Source organism: Oncorhynchus nerka, linkage group LG27 (genome assembly GCF_034236695.1).
Source record: "Oncorhynchus nerka isolate Pitt River linkage group LG27, Oner_Uvic_2.0, whole genome shotgun sequence".
Lineage (NCBI taxonomy): Eukaryota > Metazoa > Chordata > Actinopteri > Salmoniformes > Salmonidae > Oncorhynchus > Oncorhynchus nerka.
Window position 1 is genome coordinate 20,478,690 of NC_088422.1, and position 22,904 is coordinate 20,501,593.

The 22,904-nt window shown below is 44.7% G+C and overlaps 1 protein-coding gene across 2 annotated transcripts in view; it reads left to right on the top strand.

Moving 5' to 3' along the window:
- The window catches only part of LOC115111320 (rap guanine nucleotide exchange factor 1-like), a 58,177-nt gene that overhangs the window by 18,852 nt on the left and 16,421 nt on the right, over positions 1-22,904 (top strand). For both annotated transcript variants that reach the window (XM_065011436.1, XM_065011437.1), the window contains exons 3-10: positions 664-842; positions 1,273-1,429; positions 1,804-1,892; positions 3,585-3,746; positions 8,620-8,746; positions 9,297-9,474; positions 16,604-17,095; positions 19,283-19,485. In XM_065011436.1, coding sequence (XP_064867508.1) covers positions 664-842; positions 1,273-1,429; positions 1,804-1,892; positions 3,585-3,746; positions 8,620-8,746; positions 9,297-9,474; positions 16,604-17,095; positions 19,283-19,485 — 1,587 coding nt within the window. The remainder of the gene's footprint in view (positions 1-663; positions 843-1,272; positions 1,430-1,803; positions 1,893-3,584; positions 3,747-8,619; positions 8,747-9,296; positions 9,475-16,603; positions 17,096-19,282; positions 19,486-22,904) is intronic.

Below are 22,904 nucleotides of genomic sequence, written 5' to 3' on the forward strand. Positions count from 1 at the left end.
CAGACCTGAATCCAATTGAGCACATCTGGGACATCATGTCTCGCTCCATCCACCAACATCCACCAGACTGTCCAGGAGTTGGCGGATGCTTTAGTCCAGGTCTGGGAGGAGATCCCTCAGGAGACCATCCGCCACCTCATCAGGAGCATGCCCAGGCGTTGTAGGGAGGTCATACAGGCACGTGGAGGCCACACACACTACTGAGCCTCATTTTGACTTGTTTTAAGGACATTACATCAAAGTTGGATCAGCCTGTAGTGTGGTTTTCCACTTTAATTTTGAGTGTGACTCCAAATCCAGACCTCCATGGGTTGATACATTTGATTTTGTTGTCAGCACATTCAACTATGTAAATGAAAAAGTATTTAATAAGAATATTTCATTCATTCAGATCTAGGATGTGTTATTTTAGTGTTCCCTTTATTTTTTTGAGCAGTGTATATATCTCTCCCTCTACATAGACCTCAAGCTTTTGCTGTGCCCGTCTCAAAAATTGCAATTAGTTGTTGATTTATATCCTACAAGAAAACAGAGTGAGACTGAAGGCAGAGTGACAAACAAAGCCTCATGTTATGCAATAATCACACAACCAAGATGCCATTAATAAAAGTAATGCCACGCCACCAAGTTCACGATTGTTCTCACGTTGTCTTACTATTACAGAGTCTGAGTCGGTTAGAGGAGCAAGAGAAAGACGTGGTCAGTGCCTTGCGTTACTTCAAGACCATCATTGACAAGATGGCGGTGGACAAGAAGGTGCTGGAGATGTTACCAGGCTCTGCCAGTAAGGTCCTGGAGGCCATCCTGCCTTTAGTCCAAGTGGATGCAAGGATCCAGCACAGGTGAGTCTGGCCCATGGGAGATACACTTTCCTCATCAATCTACACACAATACTCCATAATGACAAAGCAAAACATTTTTCTACAATGTATTTTGAAAAAACCTGTTTTTGCTTTGTCGTTATGAGCTATTGTGTGTAGATTGAGGGGGGAAAAATATTGAATCAATTTTAGGATAAGGCTTTAATATAACAAAATGTGGAAAAGGGGAAGGGGTCTGAATACTTTCTGAATGCACTGTATCTGGAGCTTGTTGGCCGCTTCAAACATCACGAGACGAGATCCAGCCAAATGTCATTTTAAGGTTGCTGATTATATTCGTTTTAAGGTTGAAATCATGAGGAACCTTCAAAGACTGATACAGAATTGCCAACCAACCATGGAGTGTTTTTGTCAGTCTGTTAGCCCAATCTTTCCTCTGGGGTGTTCACAGCTCGGGGGTGTCCTCCTGTCTGAACCGTGTGTACCAGAGTCTGGGCAATCTCATCCGTTGGTCTGACCAAGTCATGCTGGAGGGGGTCAACCTGGAAGATAAAGAAACCATCGTTACCGTCACCACTGTGATCAAGGCAGTGCTTGATGGTGTTAAGGTAATGTTAGCATACCAGACCATCACCACTGTGATTAAGGTAGTGCTCGGCGGTGTTAAGGTAATGTTAGCATACCAGACTGTCACCACTGTGATCAAGGTAGTGCTCGGCGGTGTTAAGGTAATGTTAGCATATCAGACCGTCACCACTGTGATCAAGGTAGTGCTCGGCGGTGTTAAGGAAAGGTTAGCATACCAGAAAACAAGTAAACATGAAATATGAGACATCGCAGATTATGTGTACCATTTAATGAACGTTATGGTTTTGGGGAAATGGTAGCTAGCCGAGTACTTAGTACTCTCTCGGTAAGAGATGGTAAAAATGGCTATGAAGTTGTCTAGCATGTATTAACTGCACACGGTGATTGTTCACAGGAGCTAGTGAAACTGACCATAGAGAAACAGGAGCATCCTTCCCCCACGTCTCCTGTCAAACCAGTGCCAGTGGCCACCCCACCCGAGAGGTGAGTGAGCCACGGAGGACATCAATACACTCCTCCACTAACCTAATTTTCTCATATGTTCAGTAAATACAGTGGGGCAAAAAAGTTTTTAGTCAGCCACCAATTGTGCAAGTTCTCCCACTTAAAAAGATGAGAGGCCTGTAATTTTCATCATAGGTAACTTCAACTATGACTATGAATTAGGGGAAAAAAATCCAGAAAATCACATTGTAGGATTTTTAATGAATTTATTTGCAAATTATGGTGGAAAATAAGTATTTGGTCACCTACAAACAAGCAAGAATTCTGGCTCTCACAGACCTGTAACTTCTTCTTTAAGAGGCTCCTCTGTCCTCCACTCGTTACCTGTATTAATGGCACCTGTTTGAACTTGTTATCAGTATAAAATACACCTGTTCACAACCTCAAACAGTCACACTCCAAACTCCACTATGACCAAGACCAAAGAGCTGTCAAAGGACACCAGAAACAAAATTGTAGACCTGCACCAGGCTGGGAAGACAATCTGCAATAGGTAAGCAGCTTGGTTTGAAGAAATCAACTGTGGGAGCAGTTATTAGGAAATGGAAGACATACAAGACCACTGATAATCTCCCTCGATCTGGGGCTCCACGCAAGATCTCACCCCATGGGGTCAAAATGATCACAAGAACGGTGAGCAAAAATCCCAGAACCACACGGGGGGACCTAGTGAATGACCTGCAGAGAGCTGCGACCAAAGTAACAAAGCCTACCATCAGTAACACACTACGCCGCCAGGGACTCAAATCCTGCAGTGAAGTTTGCTAGAGAGCATTTGGATGATCCAGAAGAAGATTGGGAGAATGTCATATGGTCAGATGAAACCAAAATTTAACTTCTTGGTAAAAACTCTACTCGTCGTGTTTGGAGGACAAAGAATGCTGAGTTTCATGCAAAGAACACCATACCTACTGTGAAGCATGGGGGTGGAAACATCATGCTTTGGGGCTTTTTTTCTGCAAAGGGACCAGGACGACTGATCCGTGTAAAGGAAAGAATGAATAGGGCCATGTATCGTGAGATTTTGAGTGAAAACCTCCTTCCATCAGCAAGGGCATTGAAGATGAAACGTGGCTGGGTCTTTCAGCATGACAATGATCCCAAACACACCGCCCGGGCAACGAAGGAGTGGCTTCGTAAGAATCATTTCAAGGTCGTGGAGTGGCCTGGCAGTCTCCAGATCTCATCCCCATAGAAAATCTTTGGAGGGAGTTGAAAGTCCGTGTTGCCCAGCAACAGCCCCAAAACATCACTGCTCTAGAGGAGATCTGCATGGAGGAATGGGCCAAAATACCAGCAACAGTGTGTGAAAACCTTGTGAAGACTTACAGAAAACTTTTGACCTCTGTCATTGCCAACAAAGGGTATATAACAAAGTATTGAGATTAACTTTTGTTTTTGACCAAATACTTATTTTCCACCATAATTTGCAAATAAATTCATTAAAAATCCTACAATGTGATTTTCTGGATTTTTTTTCTTCTCATTTTGTCTGTCATAGTTGAAGTGTACCTATGATGAAAATTACAGGCCTCTCTCATCTTTTTAAGTGGGAGAACTTGCACACTTGGTGGTTGACTAAATACTTTTTTGCCCCACTGTATATATCAGACTTGATGGTAATTGTACAAGATGTAAAACAACATCAGTAAACAACTTGCATACCAACAGTGCTGCTGAGCCTCCTGCCAATGAGAAGGAGAGTCTGGACAAGAGCTCAGCCACGTCCCAATCTATGGAAGCCCTGACTGAACCCACTGGAGAGGAGGAGGAGGAAGAGGTGGTGGCCCCACCAAAACCCCCTCTCCCTGGCCTCAAGATGGCTGAACACAAGTAAGAGCTCCTTTCATGGAGATGGTGTCTGTTTCATAGCTTCAATATACAGTAGTTCATCAATGGAGCCCCCCTATCACTGGCCCAGACATGTCGCTTCAGGCAAGTCCAAGTCAAGTCTCCAGTATCTCACCTCTCTTTCTTCAAATGGCACAGAGCTGCATATCAATATCATGATCCACGCAGATTACCATTCCATTCTGCAGGATACCATTGCATTCAGACTTAATAAACTGCTTCGGAATGGGAAAAGTTTAACCCCTCATAAGATAATTTAATTGACTGCTCTCAGTCACAGCACAAGGCAGGGTCAAGTCTGCACTGAAGTAAATGCAGTAGCCAAGTCACAAATCACTGTTTAGCCAAGACTCAAGTCCCCAACTCTGTATACTTGTTAGGCCTGCTGATAGCGCAGCACACAGCTCTCTTGAAGCCAACACCAATTTATCAACTGAAAAACGTTCATTGTATACCACTCATCACATTGAATGTCCTTGGATTACAGGCCAATGTGGTTGCCGCTCGTCTCTTTACAAGAAGACAAGAGAGGTACAATAGCTGGGAAACTGTGTGTTATAAGTAGTCTTGATTCTTTAGAAAGCTTTATAGACTTTGAAGGGGGTAAAAAAGGGAGGTGTCAGAAATTAGACTTCCTCTGGTGAGAACTGTCACGGCACCATCTCTGAGGCTCTTTTCTTTTGGGAGAAACTGTGCTCGGCAGAGGCTGGCGAGTTTACGGCCAGAGAGTGACGACAAGGAATGGAAATGGACCAGATTCCAGAGCCCACCACAAACACACTGGACAGCAGCATATCCAGACACTTCTAAATCCTTAAAGGCTCTTTGTCTTTCTTTCTGCTCCCAACAGTAGCTCTCTGAATTTCACTTATCCCGCAGCAGGTACGGGTAGCTCTCTGAATTTCACTTATCCCGCAGCAGGTACGGGTAGCTCTCTGAATTTCACTTATCCCGCAACTGGTGCGAGTAGCTCTCTGAATGTCACCTTGCCCGCAGCAGGTGCGGGTAGCTCTCTGAATGTCACCTTGCACACAGCAGGTGCTGGTAGCTCTCTGAATTTCATCTTACCCGCAGCAGGTGCGGGTAGCTCTCTGAATTTCACCTTGCCCACAGCAGGGTAGCTCTCGACAGCGGTCTGTGTGTCTTACGCAGGGGCACACTGCAGATTTTGTCGTTCTTTTTTGTGGTAATTCATTTTTATTTTTCTCCTCCCTGGGGACTTGCCTTGTCACCCTCACCCCACTCCCTAACTGGCATAGAGTATATCCTCAACTTCTTACATTTACATTTAAGTCATTTAGCAGACGCTCTTATCCAGAGCGACTTACAAATTGGTGCTTTCACCTTATGACATCCAGTGGAACAGCCACTTTACAATAGTGCATCTAGGTCTTTTAAGGGGGGTGAGAAGGATTACTTTATCCTATCCTAGGTATTCCTTAAAGAGGTGGGGTTTCAGGTGTCTCCGGAAGGTGGTGATTGACTCCGCTGTCCTGGCGTCGTGAGGGAGTTTGTTCCACCATTGGGGGGCCAGAGCAGCGAACAGTTTTGACTGGGCTGAGCGGGAACTGTACTTCCTCAGTGGTAGGGAGGCGAGCAGGCCAGAGGTGGATGAACGCAGTGCCCTTGTTTGGGTGTAGGGCCTGATCAGAGCCTGGAGGTACTGAGGTGCCGTTCCCCTCACAGCTCCGTAGGCAAGCACCATGGTCTTGTAGCGGATGCGAGCTTCAACTGGAAGCCAGTGGAGAGAGCGGAGGAGCGGGGTGACGTGAGAGAACTTGGGAAGGTTGAACACCAGACGGGCTGCGGCGTTCTAGATGACTTGTAGGGGTTTAATGGCACAGGCAGGGAGCCCAGCCAACAGCGAGTTGCAGTAATCCAGACGGGAGATGACAAGTGCCTGGATTAGGACCTGCGCCGCTTCCTGTGTGAGGCAGGGTCGTACTCTGCGGATGTTGTAGAGCATGAACCTACAGGAACGGGCCACCGCCTTGATGTTATTTGAGAACGACAGGGTGTTGTCCAGGATGACGCCAAGGTTCTTAGCGCTCTGGGAGGAGGACACAATGGAGTTGTCAACCGTGATTGCGAGATCATGGAACGGGCAGTCCTTCCCCGGGAGGAAGAGCAGCTCCGTCTTGCCGAGGTTCAGCTTGAGGTGATGATCCGTCATCCACACTGATATGTCTGCCAGACATGCAGAGATGCGATTCGCCACCTGGTCGTCAGAAGGGGGAAAGGAGAAGATTAATTGTGTGTCGTCTGCATAGCAATGATAGGAGAGACCATGTGAGGTTATGACAGAGCCAAGTGACTTGGTGTATAGCGAGAATAGGAGAGGGCCTAGAACAGAGCCCTGGGGGACACCAGTGGTGAGAGCACGTGGTGAGGACACGGATTCTCGCCACGCCACCTGGTAGGAGCGACCTGTCAGGTAGGACGCAATCCAAGCGTGGGCCGCGCCGGAGATGCCCAACTCGGAGAGGGTGGAGAGGAGGATCTGATGGTTCACAGTATCGAAGGCAGCCGATAGGTCTAGAAGGATGAGAGCAGAGGAGAGAGAGTTAGCTTTAGCAGTGCGGAGCGCCTCCGTGATACAGAGAAGAGCAGTCTCAGTTGAATGACTAGTCTTGAAACCTGACTGATTTGGATCAAGAAGGTCATTCTGAGAGAGATAGCGGGAGAGCTGGCCAAGGACGGCACGTTCAAGAGTTTTGGAGAGAAAAGAAAGAAGGGATACTGGTCTGTAATTGTTGACATCGGAGGGATCGAGTGTAGGTTTTTTCAGAAGGGGTGCAACTCTCGCTCTCTTGAAGACGGGAGGGACGTAGCCAGCGGTCAGGGATGAGTTGATGAGCGAGGTGAGGTAAGGGAGAAGGTCACCGGAGATGGTCTGGAGAAGAGAGGAGGGGATAGGGTCAAGCGGGCAGGTTGTTGGGCGGCCGGCCGTCACAAGACGCGAGATGTCATCTGGAGAGAGAGGGGAGAAAGAGGTCAGAGCACAGGGTAGGGCAGTGTGAGCAGAACCAGCGGTGTCGTTTGACTTAGCAAACGAGGATCGGATGTCGTCGACCTTCTTTTCAAAATGGTTGACGAAGTCATCTGCAGAGAGGGAGGAGGGGGGGAGGGGGAGGAGGATTCAAGAGGGAGGAGAAGGTGGCAAAGAGCTTCCTAGGGTTAGAGGCAGATGCTTGGAATTTAGAGTGGTAGAAAGTGGCTTTAGCAGCAGAGACAGAGGAGGAAAATGTAGAGAGGAGGGAGTGAAAGGATGCCAGGTCCGCAGGGAGGCGAGTTTTCCTCCATTTCCGCTCGGCTGCCCGGAGCCCTGTTCTGTGAGCTCGCAATGAGTCGTCGAGCCACGGAGCGGGAGGGGAGGACCGAGCCGGCCTGGAGGATAGGGGACATAGAGAGTCAAAGGATGCAGAAAGGGAGGAGAGGAGGGTTGAGGAGACAGAATCAGGAGATAGGTTGGAGAAGGTTTGAGCAGAGGGAAGAGATGATAGGATGGAAGAGGAGAGAGTAGCGGGGGAGAGAGAGCGAAGGTTGGGACGGCGCGATACCATCCGAGTAGGGGCAATGTGGGAAGTGTTGGATGAGAGGGAAAAGGATACAAGGTAGTGGTCGGAGACTTGGAGGGGAGTTGCAATGAGGTTAGTGGAGGAACAGCATCTAGTAAAGATGAGGTCGAGCGTATTGCCTGCCTTGTGAGTAGGGGGGGAAGGTGAGAGGGTGAGGTCAAAAGAGGAGAGGAGTGGAAAGAAGGAGGCAGAGAGGAATGAGTCAAAGGTAGACGTGGGGAGGTTAAAGTCGCCCAGAACTGTGAGAGGTGAGCCGTCCTCAGGAAAGGAGCTTATCAAGGCATCAAGCTCATTGATGAACTCTCCGAGGGAACCTGGAGGGCGATAAATGATAAGGATGTTAAGCTTGAAAGGGCTGGTAACTGTGACAGCATGGAATTCAAAGGAGGCAATAGACAGATGGGTAAGGGGAGAAAGAGAGAAAGAGAGACCACTTGGGAGAGATGAGGATCCCGGTGCCACCACCCCGCTGACCAGAAGCTCTCGGGGTGTGCGAGAGCACGTGGGCGGACGAAGAGAGAGCAGTAGGAGTAGCGGTGTTGTCTGTGGTGATCCATGTTTCCGTCAGAGCCAAGAAGTCGAGGGACTGGAGGGAGGCATAGGCTGAGATGAACTCTGCCTTGTTGGCCGCAGATCGGCAGTTCCAGAGGCTACCGGAGACCTGGAACTCCACGTGGGTCGTGCGCGCTGGGACCACCAGATTAGGGTGGCCGCGGCCATGCGGTGTGGAGCGTTTGTATGGTCTGTGCAGAGAGGAGAGAACAGGGATAGACAGACACATAGTTGACAGGCTAGAGAAGAGGCTACGCTAATGCAGAGGAGATTGGAATGACAAGTGGACTACACGTCTCGAATGTTCAGAAAGTTAAGCTTACGTAGCAAGAATCTAATGCCTGCCCTGAATCTCGTCATTGGGCCATCTGTGTGCACTGCGGTGTGGAAACAATTCAGTAGCTGCTGCTCTCTCCACCACTATCTGTTTGTGGAGTGGGAAAAAGCAGCCAGGCAGTGACCCGTGCACTGCACATTTTTCCCATTGTTCTGCTACTACAGAAGGCTCTCGGAAAGTGTCAGATATTGTATATTATCTCTCAACCCACCCAGGCCAGTGTCAGTGCAGTCTTTTCCCAACCTCCCTTCACCATACATACTACATAATACATACTACACATACATACTGGCTAGGGCTACATGCGTGGCTTTTGGAATGCGTTGCATTGATGGACATTGCACGCTGCTTCATATTTAAATGATGTCACCTTCTTCTCCCCCACCAGTCCTCCTGCTCTGCCTCCAAAGAAGCGCCAGTCTGCCCCCTCACCCACCCGGGTGGCAGTAGTGGCCCCCATGAGCCGTGCCACCAGTGGCTCCAGTCTTCCCATGGGCATCGGCCTCCACAAACAGGTACAGTGACTCCAGTCTTTCATGGGCATCGGCCTCCACAAACAGGTACAGTGACTCCAGTCTTTCATGGGCATCGGCCTCCACAAACAGGTACAGTGACTCCAGTCTTTCATGGGCATCGGCCTCCACAAACAGGTACAGTGACTCCAGTCTTTCATGGGCATCGGCCTCCACAAACAGGTACAGTGACTCCAGTCTTTCATGGGCATCGGCCTCCACAAACAGGTACAGTGACTCCAGTCTTTCATGGGCATCGGCCTCCACAAACAGGTACAGTGACTCCAGTCTTTCATGGGCATCGGCCTCCACAAACAGGTACAGTGGAAGGAGCAGCTACACACACTGGGGCTGTGTCTGAAATGGCACCATATTCAGTATAGTGTACTACTTCTGGCCAGGCCCCATAGGGAATACGTTGCCATTTTGGATTTTGCTAAGTTTTACACCGGGGTGTGACATATATAAGCCATTTCTTGCACTGTTTCTTTTTTGCCGGCTATTATGTATTTTTCCACTAAAGCGGGTCTTGTCACCTCTCTCTGGTTGGCAGGAGTACGAGGTGGATGCCCTGCAGCGGCGCTTCTCTGGGGGCAGTCATTACTATGGAGGGGAGTCGCCGCGCATATCCCCCTGCAATAGCATGGGCAAGCTGAGCAAGTCCGACGGGCAGCTGTCCTGGACAATGGACAGTGGGCAGTGCTCACGCAACACCAGCAGTGAGGCTCTGGGTGAGTACTCAAACAGGCGTCAAAGCTCCATCTTTAACCAGAGATCCATTTTATTTTTCAAATAATGTAAACTATTTGGTGGAATGTGCTTTGTGCCTACCCGAATGGGCAAGTCAAATGTTGTCTTTAAGACAACATTAATTTGCTTTGACTCTAGTGTTCCATTTGTACATTTTACTTGACCGTTTGGGCAGTATTTCGTGTCATATTCACTCAATTCCAATCCAACCTCTCCCTCCGCACGTGCTCAGTGCACACACAAGCTCCTGTTAGGTTTACAGAAATAATTGTCTATAAAAATATATGTAACTGATGGAATACACAAGCTACATTCCTTACAAATTATGACAGTTTTATCACAAATTCAAAATGGACAGGTTGATTGAAGTAGAAAAATGTGTTCCAACAACGAGCTGCAGTTTTTGAATAATTGTGTCCTGTCTATTTTCCGCTTAAGCTACTTTGCAAACGGCTAGTGCCATTTAGAAATAGTTAGCCTAGGCTATAACCCCCCAAAACATAGACAGGTTCCACACGGACAATATGCAAAAACATTAGTTTGACAAAGAGCGTATTTTCATCAGAAACATCAAGCATGCAGTGGCAAGAAAACGTACATTAACGTTCAAAAGTTTGGGGTCACTTAGAAATGTCCTTGTTTTTGAAATAAAGCACATTTTTTGTCCATTAAAATAACATCATTGATCAGATATACAGTGTCGACATTGTTAATGTTGTAAATTACTATTGTAGCTGGAAACGGCAGATTTTTTTTAATGGAACATCTACATAGGCGTAGAGGCCATTATCAGCAACCATCACTCCTGTGTTCCAATGGCACGTTGTGTTAGCTAATCCAAGTTTATAATTTTAAAAGGCTAATTGATCGTTAGAAAACCATTTTGCAATTATGTTAGCACAGCTGAAAACTGTTTTGCTGATTAAAGAATCAATAAAACTGGCCTTCTTTAGGTTAATTGAGTATCTGGAGCATCAGCATTTGTGGGTTTGATTACAGGTTCAAAATGTCCAGAAACAAAGGAATTTCTTCTAAAACTCGTCAGTCTATTCTTGTTCTGAGAAATGAAGGCTATTCCATCTGAGAAATTGCCAAGAAACGAAAGATCTCGTACAACGCTGTGTACTACTCCCATAACACAACAGCGCAAACTGGCGCTAACCAGAATAGAAAGAGGAGTGGGAGGCCCCGATGCACAACTGAGCAAGAGGACAAGTACATTAGAGTGTCTCGTTTGAGAAACAGATGCCTCACAAGTCCTCAACTGGCAGCTTAATTAAAAGGTACCCGCAAAACACCAGTCTCAACGTCAACAGTGAAGAGGAGACTCCGGAATGCTGGCCGTCTAGGCAGAGTTGCAAAGAAAAAAACATATCTCAGAATGGCCAGTAAAAAGAAAGATGGGCAAAAGACACTGGATAGAAAAACTCTGCCTAGAAGGCCAGCATCCCGGAGTCGCCTCTTCACTGTTGACGTTGAGACTGGTGTTGTGCGGGTACTATTTAATGAAGCTGCCATTAGAAATTTCTAAGTGACCCCCACCTTTTGAACGGTAGTGTATGTGAACCCTTTGGAATTACCTGGATTTCTGCATAAATTTTACATAAAATTTGATCTGATTTTCATTGCAACAATAGACAAACACTGTGCTTAAACTAATAACCCATTATTGTATTTTTCTTGTCTATATTGAATACATAATTTACACATTCATAGTGTAGGGTTGAAAAAGTATGTGAACCCCTAGGCTAATGACTTCTCCAAAAGCTAATTGGAGTCAGGAGTCAACTAACCTGGAGTCGAATCAATGAGACGAGATTGGAGATTTTGGTTGGGGCTGCCCTGCCCCATAAAAAAACGCTCATAAAATTTGAGTTTTCTATTAACGAGAAGCATTGTCTGATGTCAACCATGCCTCGAACAAAAGGGATTTCAGAAGACCTAAGATTTAGAATGGTTGACTTGCATTAAGTTTGAAAAGGTTACAAAAGTATCTCTAAAAGCCTTGATGTCCATCAGTCCACGGTAAGACAAATTGTCTATAAATGGAGAAAGTTCAGCATTGTTGCTACTCTCCCTGGGAGTGGCCATCCTGCAAAGATGACTGCAAGCTCACAGTGCAGAATTCTCAATGAGGTTAAGAAGAATCCTAGAGTGTCAGCTAAAGATTTACAGAAATCTCTGGAAGATGCTAACATCTCTGTTGACGAGTCTACGACAATAATGATGTTCATGGGAGGACACCATGGAAGAAGCCACTGCTATCCAAAAAAACCCATTGCTACACGTCTGAAGTTTGCAAAAGAGCTCCTGGATGTTCCACAGCGCTTCTGGCAAAATATTCTGTGGACAGATTAAACTAAAGTTGAGTTGTTTGGAAGGAACCCACAACACTATGTGTGGAGAGAAAAAAGGCACCACACACCATCAAAAACTCATCCCAACTGTAAACTGTGATGGAGGGAGCATCATGGTTTGGGGCTGCCTCAGGGTCTGGACATCTTGCTATCATCGACAGAAAAATGTATTCCCAAGTTTATCAAGACATTTTGCAGGAGAATGTAAGTCTATCTGTCTGCCAATTGAAGCTCAACAGAAGTTGGGTGATGCAACAGGACAACAACCCAAAAGACAGAAGTGAATCAACAACAGAATGTCTTCAACAGAAGAAAATACACCTTCTGGAGTGGCCCAGTCAGTCCTGCACTCAACCCGATTGAGATGCTGTGGCATGACCTCAAGAGAGCGGTTCACACCAGACATTCCAATAATATTGCTGAATATTCCTGACCGTTGTGCAGGTCTGATCCGCAACTACGGAAAACGTTTGGTTGAGGTTATTGCTGCCAAAGGAGAGTCAACCTGTTATTAAACTTCTTCGGGATCGGTGTCCCTTCCACGGGACGGTTGAGCTAACGTAGGCTAATGCGATTAGCATGAGGTTGTAAGTAGCAAGAAAATTTCCCAGGACATAGACATATGATGATGATATTGTCAGACAGCTTTAATTCTTGTTAATCTAACTGCACTGTCCAATTTACAGTAGCTATTACAGTGAAAGAATTCCATTCTAGAGTTTTGAACATGAAAAGTTATTAACTTCTTGCGACTCCAAACCCGTATCCGGGAGCGTAATCATAGCCTCAAGCTCATTACCATAACGCAACGTTTCCTATTCATGAAAATCGCAAATTAAATGAAATAAATATATTGAAACACAAGCTTAGCCTTTTGTTAACAACACTGTCATCTCAGATTTTCAAAATATGCTTTTCAACCAAAGCTACACAAGCATTTGTGTAAGAGTATTGATAGCCTAGCATAGCATTAAGCCTAGCATTCAGCAGGCAACATTTTCACAAAAACAAGAAAAGCATTCAAATAAAATAATTTACCTTTGAAGAACTTCGGCTGTTTTCAATGACGAGACTCTCAGTTAGATAGCAAATGTTCATTTTTTCCAAAAATATTATTTGTGTAAGAGAAATAGCTCCGTTTTGTTCATCACGTTTGGCTAAGAAAAAACCCCGAAAATGCAGTCAACACAATGCCGAACCTTTTTCCAAATTAGCTCCATAATATCGACAGAAACATGACAAACGTTGTTTAGAATCAATCCTCAAGGTGTTTTTCACAATTCTATTCGATGAAAAATCATTTGTGGCAGTCAGTTTCTCATCAGAGGCAAACGGAAAAATACTGCAGCTGGAGATTACGCAATAATTGCGACGGAGGACACCAAGTGACCACCTGGTAGATGTAGTCTCTTATGGTCAATCTTCCAATGATATGCCTACAAATACGTCACAATGCTGCAGACACCTTGGGGAAAACGTGGAAAACGTAAGCTGACTCCTAGCTCCTCCACAGCCATATAAGGAGTCATTGCCATGAGGCGGTTTAAAAAAATGCGGCACTTCCTGATTGTATTTTTATCTGGGTTTTTTCTGTAACATCAGTTCTGTGGCACTCAGACAAATCTTTGCAGTTTTGGAAACGTCAGTGTTTTCTTTCCAAAGCTGTCAATTTATATGCATAGTCGAGCATCGTTTTCGTGACAAAATATCTTTTTTAAAACGGGAACGTTTTTCATCCAAAAATTAAAATAGCGCCCCCTAGTTATAAAAGGTTAATAAACAAATTAGGCACATTTTGGGCAGTCTTGATACAACATTTTGAACAGAAATGCAATGGTTCATTGGATCAGTCAAACTTTGCACATACACTGCTGCCATCTAGTGGCCAAAATCTAAATTGCAGCTGGGCTGGAATAATACATTATGGTCTTTCTCTTGCATTTCAAGGATGATAGTACAACAAAAAAATACACAAGACTGGTTGGTTTTATCTTTGTATAATTAGATCTAGATTAGATCTAGTGTGTTATATTCTTCTACATTCCTTTCACATTTCCCCAAACTTCAAAGTGTTTCCTTTCAAATGGTACCAAGAATAAGCATATCCTTGCTTCAGGGCTTGAGTTACAGGCAGTTAGATTTGGGTATGTCATTTTAGGTGAAAATTGAAAAAAGGGGGTGGGTCCTTAAATTAAAGGGTTCACATACTTTTTCCAACCTGCACTGTGAATGTTTACACAGTGTGTTCAATAAAGACATGAACATTTATAATTGTTTGTTATTAGTTTAAGCAGACTGTGTTTGTCTATAGTTGTGACTTAGATGAAGATGTGCTCAACAAGCCGACCTGGTTAAATAAAGGTGAAATAAAAAACAATACAAAAACAATCGGATAACATTTGATGACCAATTCATGCAGAAATCCAGATAATTCTAAAGGGTTCACATACCTTTTCTTCCCACTGTATGCCTACTCACCAAACAGATGTCATGGCCATAATTCATCACTATGCAGTGTTCAATGTGGAATTGTTCATCCATTTAGAAAATTCCGAAGATTAAATCGAACGTCTGTATATCGAAAACAAGACAAATGTTGGTTTGTAACCCTGAATTTTTTCTTTCATCTCAAACCAATTGAGCCCTGTTTCAAATGATCCCTCTCTGAGAATAATTGCTCCAGGCATGAGATGTGCCTTACTTCACACTGGCAACTTTATTAATTTGGATAAATATTCTGTTATATTTTATTCTTATATTACATCATGTTTTTTTTACTATAAAATAGGTGTCTTGACTGTGATAAGGGCTCAGGAATTAAGAGCGTCTGTCTACTAAATGAACAAAACAAGGCTATGCCATTACACAGCCATAGAGTTCTACAAGCAGGTTACTGCCTTTTTGAAGATTGTGTTTCAAGATATAATATAATAACCAGTTGATATTATGGTTTCAATAAATTCATCTTACATGGCACTTGCTTTTTTATTGAGGCAATTTAGCTATTAGGATTTGTTTGTAATGGTTATGATAAATTACGCGATGTTGCAATCTTATGACATCTAGGAAAATGCACCCAAAAATCCAGTGCGGGCCCTTGTGTTCTAAAAAAATGTTATTTTCATGCGAGTACTCGAACAGTCAAAAGATTTCAAATGCTCATCCCTAACACACACACATGAAACTCACACACAACACAAACACATATGAGTTACATGTTCCTGCACTGGCTTCACAGAGGCCTGATTGGAGAGGAGCCCATTGGGTAGAGAGGATCCCATTGGTTTTCGAGAGGAGCCACAATGAGCCCATTAGGTTAGAGAGGAGCCACAATGAGCCCATTAGGTTAGAGAGGAGCCACTATGAACCCATTAGGTTAGAGAGGAGCCACTATGAACCCATTAGGTTAGAGAGGAGCCACTATGAGCCCATTAGGTTAGAGAGGAGCCACTATGAGCCCATTGGGGTAGAGAGGAGCCACTATGAGCCCATTGGGGTAGAGAGGAGCCACTATGAGCCCATTGGGGTAGAGCGGAGCCACTATGAGCCCATTAGGTTAGAAAGGAGACACTATGAGCCCATTAGGTTTGAGAGGAGACACTATGAGCCCATTAGGTTAGAGAGGAGCCACTATGAACCCATTGGGTTAGAGAGGAGCCACTATGAGCCCATTGGGGTAGAGAGGAGCCACTATGAGCCCATTGGGGTAGAGAGGAGCCACTATGAGCCCATTAGGTTAGAGAGGAGCCACTATGAGCCCATTAGGTTAGAGAGGAGCCACTATGAGCCCATTGGGGTAGAGAGGAGCCACTATGAGCCCATTAGGTTAGAGAGGAGCCACTATGAGCCCATTAGGTTAGAGAGGAGCCACTATGAGCCAATAGGTAGAGAGGAGCCTCTATGAGCCCATTAGGTTAGAGAGGAGCCACTATGCGCCCATTAGGTTAGAGAGGAGCCATTATGAGCCCATTAGGTTAGAGAGGAGCCGCGATGATTCAGCAAGAGAGGCCTGTCTCTTTGATTAGGAGCACCGTGGTCACCACGGGATCACCATAGTTTGTCTTGATGTGGCAGCCACAGTGTGCGGAAACAAGCCTGCTGCTGATGCGTGTAATGAGTCAACACACGCAGGCAGGAGCTTCTTGTTCTTGCCACCTCCAACAGCACTGAGCATTGTTTACGAGCTGTGACCACCATCTTGTGAGACAAGACTTCACAAAGGCTGCATCTCAATAGTCTTTAAGCAGTCTCCTCTCCTTCATCTGCATCGGTCTGGAAACAGGATAGCAGGGAGCAGGGCAATATGGTGGATGCTTACTGGGAATTTGTTGAGGAGAGGAAGCCATGCGATGCTATTGAGATGCGGCCTCAAAAAGTCTAAGCTGTAATACCACGGCTGAAACCTTTTGGGACCGAAGACAAGAAAGTGACGGTCAAGGTGATAAGAACATTGCACCAAGTCATCAGGTGGCCCTTTTCTCAGTGGAAAGAGAAGCGAACCGTTTTGTGCCTTTTCCATTGTGATCAACTGACGTGTCATGGATCAGTTTCAAAACCAACCCTTTGTGAAATCCCAATATCCCACCTCACCCCCTAATGAAAATAGATTCTGCCAATGTGTTTGTTGTGCTCCTGAGTGGGGTTTTTAGAGAAAAGTACATTTTATGCCAAAGTGACAGTGTGGCATTGTTTTCAGTGCTCTGTGGGGTGACTCACCTGTCCCCCATCTCTCTCTCTCTCTCTCCCTCCACAGACACCACAGACCACTACGACCCGGACTACGACTTCCTGCACCAGGACCTGTCCAGCTTGGAGCAGATGACTCCTGTGCCAGTGGGAGCGTGCCTCAGCCCCCTGCCTGAGTCCCACAGCGAGTCTTCCTGCCCTGGCCCCGGTCCGCCGCTGGCACAACTCCACTTCAGCTCCCTCCAGGGCTGTTCCGTGACTTCCGCCCTGCCGCCCCCTGCCCTGCCAGAAAAGAAGCGCCGAGGTGGCGCCTGCTCAGGTTTTTCCGACGGCTCCTACTCGGGCTCATCCTGGTGCGTTTCCTTTGAGCGCCACCCATCCCAGTACGACAACCTCATGGAGGAGGACCTACCGCCTGTGCCCCCCTTTCCCCTGTTCACGCCCGACATCTTGCCCCTGTGCCACACCGCCGGGGGGTTTGTGTCTGAGTTCAGCGGAAGCGAGACGACAGACGTACCTCAGAGTCCACCGCCACTCCCTGAGAAGAAGAGCCGTCACAGTGAGTATCTGATGTCAGGGGGAGGCAGAAATAATTCATAAAAAGCCTTATACAATCTCTGCTGTTACCAGGATTTTGACATTTAAACTCCAAATACAGCGGATTAGGCCCCTTAGCTATGTCTATAATGCACATGGAGGCCTACTGCTGTGCTATAATGATAAAACCACAGAATTAAATAGAACACATTATATTTTATCTCAGTGTAACGTTGGGGTCCCATGTTTTTTTCCCAGTAGGGGTTGTGGCTGGGTTCATACAAAACCCGGCACCCTTAAGGCGTCAGCAAGCTCCAGTTCGGCTGGCGCCTAGCCAAACACGGTTAGGTGAACCGAACGATTGTGCTCTTATACTTCCTTAAAAGACCTTTGCTTGAAAAACAAGAAAAAAAGCACCAATAGTATTGTTTGCCTTAGCAAGTATACACTTCCTCAAAATAGTTAGAATTAATTTTTATTTTATTTTTTATTTTTCCTTTATTTAACTAGGCAAGTCAGTTAAGAACAAATTGTTATTTTCAATGACGGCCTAGGAACAGCGGGTTAACTGCCTGTTCAGGGGCAGAACGACAGATTTGTACCTTGTCAGCTCGGGGATTTGAACTTGCAACCTTTCGGTTACTAGTCCAACGTGCTAACCACTAGGCTACCCTGCCAAAAAATCTGTCATTTATTTTTTGATGTTTTTGCCGAGGATATCTTCGATAATACATCTAAGATGTTTGGTGCAGTATTTTGTGAATGAAAAAGTGTGCAAGAAAAAGAGTAATCTCTTGTTGAATGACAGCAAAGACTATTGAAGAATCCATACTGTTGACCAATCACCGATGAAGGGGCGTAGACTTCTATGGGGTCAATTTCACGCCATTTGTATTGAATTCAAAATAAAATAAATCGTGAACATGAAAAATAAAGTTGAGAATATTAACATTATATTTTCAGGACGGGTGAAATAATGGATGTTGAAATCAAAAACCCAACAATTAAAAGCAAAATGCACAGAATTGTATAAATAAGACATCAAACCCCAAAAACTTGTAAGCAAATCATTTTAAAGTGAGAGCAAAACTCTATGACAAATGATTCACATTTTTTTTTTGAAAACTAATGCAAAAATCGTTTTCGGTTAAACTTTCCCAGTAACCAATCCTATTGAATAGATTTTGCCTCCGCTCTGTTTCGACTGGGAAGCATTTGGACACCTTTATTGGGCAGGTGTGTCCGTCTGATACATGCTTGTTATCCCTGCAGATCTGCCATACTTATTATGTTCCTATAGGATTTGGTTGTTCCATCTTGCCCTCAACCCTCTGTCTGCTAGCTAGACCATCACAATGGAGCCAGCCATGTTGGATAGGACATGCTGCTGCTGCTGAATGAAGAGCCGTTGGGAGTTCCATGCGCTTCATGTTTGTGCTGCAGGCTGGCCCTGTGGGGGTGTGTGTGGATGAGTCCACAGCTAGGAGCCCTGTGCGCACACATACACACACACACACACACACACACACACACAGAGGCCTGAAGGTTTCACTTACGCCAGCCCTGTGAGCTCACATGAAATAATGCATTTGTTGATGGAATGTGTCAGTTAATAGAGGAGGGGACTCTCCCGGCTGTGCAGGAAATGAGCTTGTGCTGATTGACCCTCTCAGCGTATGTGTTGAAGGGTGGCCATAACTATGTAGTAATCAGCACATTTTATATGTTCAGTAGCACTATAAAGAGCTTAAAACCAGGACCAGCAGGTTTGGCTGCACTTGTGCCTCCGCTAGCCTGTTTATTTAGATTTTCAACAGCAGAGCACTGTTCTAATGACTGAATGGTCAGGGTTTCTACAGGGCTAGCATTGTCATCTCCCCCAAAATACGATTTTCTTGTTTTGAAATTGTATTTAATGCACACCACGACCATTTTTTCATTTTTACAATTTACAGGATTGGAAGTGAAGGGCTCCATTTAAACCAACGTTTGACATGTAGAATTTCCTCCTCATCTAAACACTATAACAATGTGTAAACGGTTTGGGATAATCTGAAGAACACTGTCATCTGCAAGCGCATTGTCATTGTAATATCCCCTGTTTTTTTTGGTTTGTGTTTGTGTGCGTCTGTGTGTGTGTGCGTCTGTGTGTGCGTGTGTGTGCGTCTGTGTGTGTGTGCGTCTGTGTGTGCACGTCTCACCCCCACAGTTCTGAAATACATGCAGTTTGTGGAAGACTACTCGGAGCCCCAGCCCTCAGTTTTCTACCAGATGCCACAGAGCAAGAGCATCTATGAGCAACGCAACAAGCACTTCCAGGAAGTCTACGGCTTCAATGACTCGTTTAGCAGCAGCGACTCTGTCCACGAGCCCCTCCCACCCCCGGCACTGCCACCCAAACAGAGGCAGCTGGTAAACTATAGCCCCTCACCTCACACTGAAGCCACACTGAGGCCTCACACTCCCCAGTGTTACAACATGCAGTACGCCAGCCCATCCACACACCCTGTTCACACACATCCATCACTTACCAAGGCCCAATACATATGCATTTCAGGAAACTCATTTTCTTATCATATATTGTACCAAGTGTGTAGGATTGAGTGGTGAGTGAGTCCATGATGTTTTAGCCCATCTGTATAACATAGAAGAAGAAAAGCAGGGTGTTAAGTCCTAAACATCCAGAAGGCAAGCAGAGTCTAGTGGTAACTCATCTCCAAACTCTACTTCAATACATAGAGAAAACATTTTAAAAGACATGTTTTATTGTCACATACACCGGATAGGTGCAGAGAAATGTGTTGCTTTACAGGGTCAGCCATAGTAGTACGGCACCCCTGGAGCAAATTAGGGTTAAGTGCCTTGCTCAAGGGAACTTAACCAGTAGGCTAACTTTTGCATCATAAAAAAAACATCTTAACAACAAATACAAATCAGTGCAACGGTACAATTTAAATTACTACCACTTCTCAGTAAGATGTGTTTTTTTCCGCCGGCATAAGACGATTGGCCTTTAGTACAGACTTGTCCTCCATGATGTCCCATCTTACATCCCACCACTGTATTTGAATTGAATTTGTTTTCATCATTTTGGCCATTTGTTATGTTTGTTTCAGGCCTCTGCAAGGCTGTAGTAGTTTACTTCCCAGATTATATTCAATGCCATAATCTCTCTACCAGACATTCATGGTTGGAAAAAGTAATTTGCTCTGCAAGAAAAAAAAAAGCATGACCGCGATATAAATGAGTCGATCCATGCTCAAGGTTTATCCAGATTTACGGATATTTTTAAACATATCTAAAGCGGATCAAAATGTGAGAAACGAAAATGGAACATTTCTGCACATTTTTCTCCTATTATTTGACCTTGTGGATTACTGCATGCCCAGTTCATAGTGGGTGAGGATTAAGACCTATCACAGAATCCTCTGGGGAGCAGGGAAATAAAACAAGGATTGGTTTGAACTTAAGCTATAGATGTAGACAGGGTCACAACTTTGGTTTTAGAAGTGGGAGGGACATAAACATTTAAAAATGAAATGTATCCAGTCGGATAAACACGCCAAACAGGCTACCAGACCGCTCTGAGACGTCTGCATGGTCCTAAAGCACACCGTTGCCTCGTTTTGTATCACATTCCAATGATAAAACTGGAGGGGTCAGAATGTGGCGGGGGACATGTCCCCCCCGTCCCAGTGAAAGATGCGCTCCTGGATGTAGGGAGGGAGAGGAAAGGGTGTTTGTTTCATGTAATCAAAAAGTTGTTTCTTTGCTGGCGGTTGTTAACTGACATGTCCACATTGTGTACTTTCTGATTGCCAGAATGAATAGACTTCTACCTGAGCAGAATGTCCACTCACTTCTGATACAGTAGCTAATTATTTCCATTTAGGCCAGTGATGTGCTTTGCACAGTATGTAGGCATAGTTCAACGTGGTCTCAGGGCAATTCGTATTATTCTGTACGTAAATCTGTGGCACTCCATTTAGTATGATATATTATGTTACGTTAGGTTGCATTATGACTTGCCTAGTTAAATAAAGGTACACTTTTTTTATATATATTTTTTTTTTAATGAATGGAGTAGCGATCAAAATCAAATGTTATTAGTCACATGCGCAGAATCCAACAGGTGTAGACCTTACTGTGAAATGATTACTTTCAAGCCCTTAACCTACAATGCAGTTTTTATATAAAGTTTTTAAAAATAGGTCATTTGTAGATGTAGGTAGGGGTAAGTTGACTATGCATAGATCATACAATATCATACTAATTATAGGATGTATAGTATCAAACATCTTACCTGGACATACAATAGCATACGAATTGGATGATATACATCTTGGTGCATGTATAGTATTATACTATTTCTCTGAGACCAGGTTGCTTGTTGTGCCTTAACAACAAAGGAGAATCATGGAATGAATTTACGTTGGCAGTTAGGGGAACTAATGACAAAGGATAGGATAATTTATGTAAATGCTTAGGTGAAACGGGTTAAAGGGAAAATCCACTCAAACTATATTTTAGTATTTTTTTCCTTTAGTCTACTGTTGATAAGTTCCACGGAAACTCTGACATTTCCGACATGGTAACTGCGTTCAACAAATCAGCAAGTCGGAAATGTTGGAGTTTCCTAGTTCCGACAAGGATGTGAACGCGGACTAGTTCCCAGCAGTGTCACCGGCCACATCATCATGATGATGCGTTTTAAATAAAAAATTAAGTAAAACATTTTGGGGCTTCATTTTCCATTGCACTCATCAAATCTCATTCCTTTTTTTTTTGGAAAGCCCGGCCTCCATCAGAGCGATGCATAACACAGAGGTAACAGTAGAATATTAGAAAGCACTAGTGTGTTTCTATTTTAACACTTTGTCTGCCGTAGCATTCTTTTAGTCCATCAAGCCTATTGTTTTCTGCTGCTTCTAGATTGGGCTTAACTATCTCCGTAGACCTACGTCTTCTTTTGCTAACTAACATCTCCCACTGTACTTTCTCTCTGCTCCTCTCTTTCTACTTTCTCCTTCCCCCACACTCTCCTTTCCCCCCCCTTCCAGGCCTCCCACTCTGCCTCTTCCTCGTCCTCTTCCTCGTCCTCTCTCTCCTGCCACCTTCAGCAGTCGCAGGCTGCAGTGGTGGTGGAGGAGGAGACGCGGGCTGCTCTCAGCATGTCAGTCTCTAACTCCTCCCTGACCACCCCTATGGTGAGTGACTCTCAGTTGGCTTGTCTGCCTGCCTTTCTGATTCTCTGATCTTCTCACTCTCTACAGTAGACTTGGCTTTAAATAGTATTTGTTTTCTTTCTAAAACGTTTTATTTAACCTGGAAAGTCACGGGCAAAGTGTGGTGCTATATTAAATGAAAGTGTTGCACTTTGGGAACTATTTAATTGGTCCCACCGTGTCAGGCAAGCTCGATCAAGTGCATCAGAAGTATTTGAAAAGAAAACCAATACCAGTTGAAACCTTGTCTGCTCCGCCACAGACTTGACTGCGCTTCTGCTTTAGAAGTATTGACACCAATACGTTAATTTATTAGCCATTAGCCATTGTAGACATGTTCAGCTACTGATAAGGGAGTATATTGTGCAAAAAACACACACACTGGCAGACACACGTTCATTCTTCACTCTCTTATCAGACCCCTCAATATTTATACAATAAATGGCAATCTCTGTCAGAGAGAAAGAGAGAAAGCGAGAAAGCATGCAGTTGTTTTCATCCAGAATTTGTGAAATGTGTTATTTATATTAGCGGATGTCATTAATTTAAAACTGGGGCTTGAACACAATCCAGAACTATTATGACACAAACGCAGCAAATTAATGT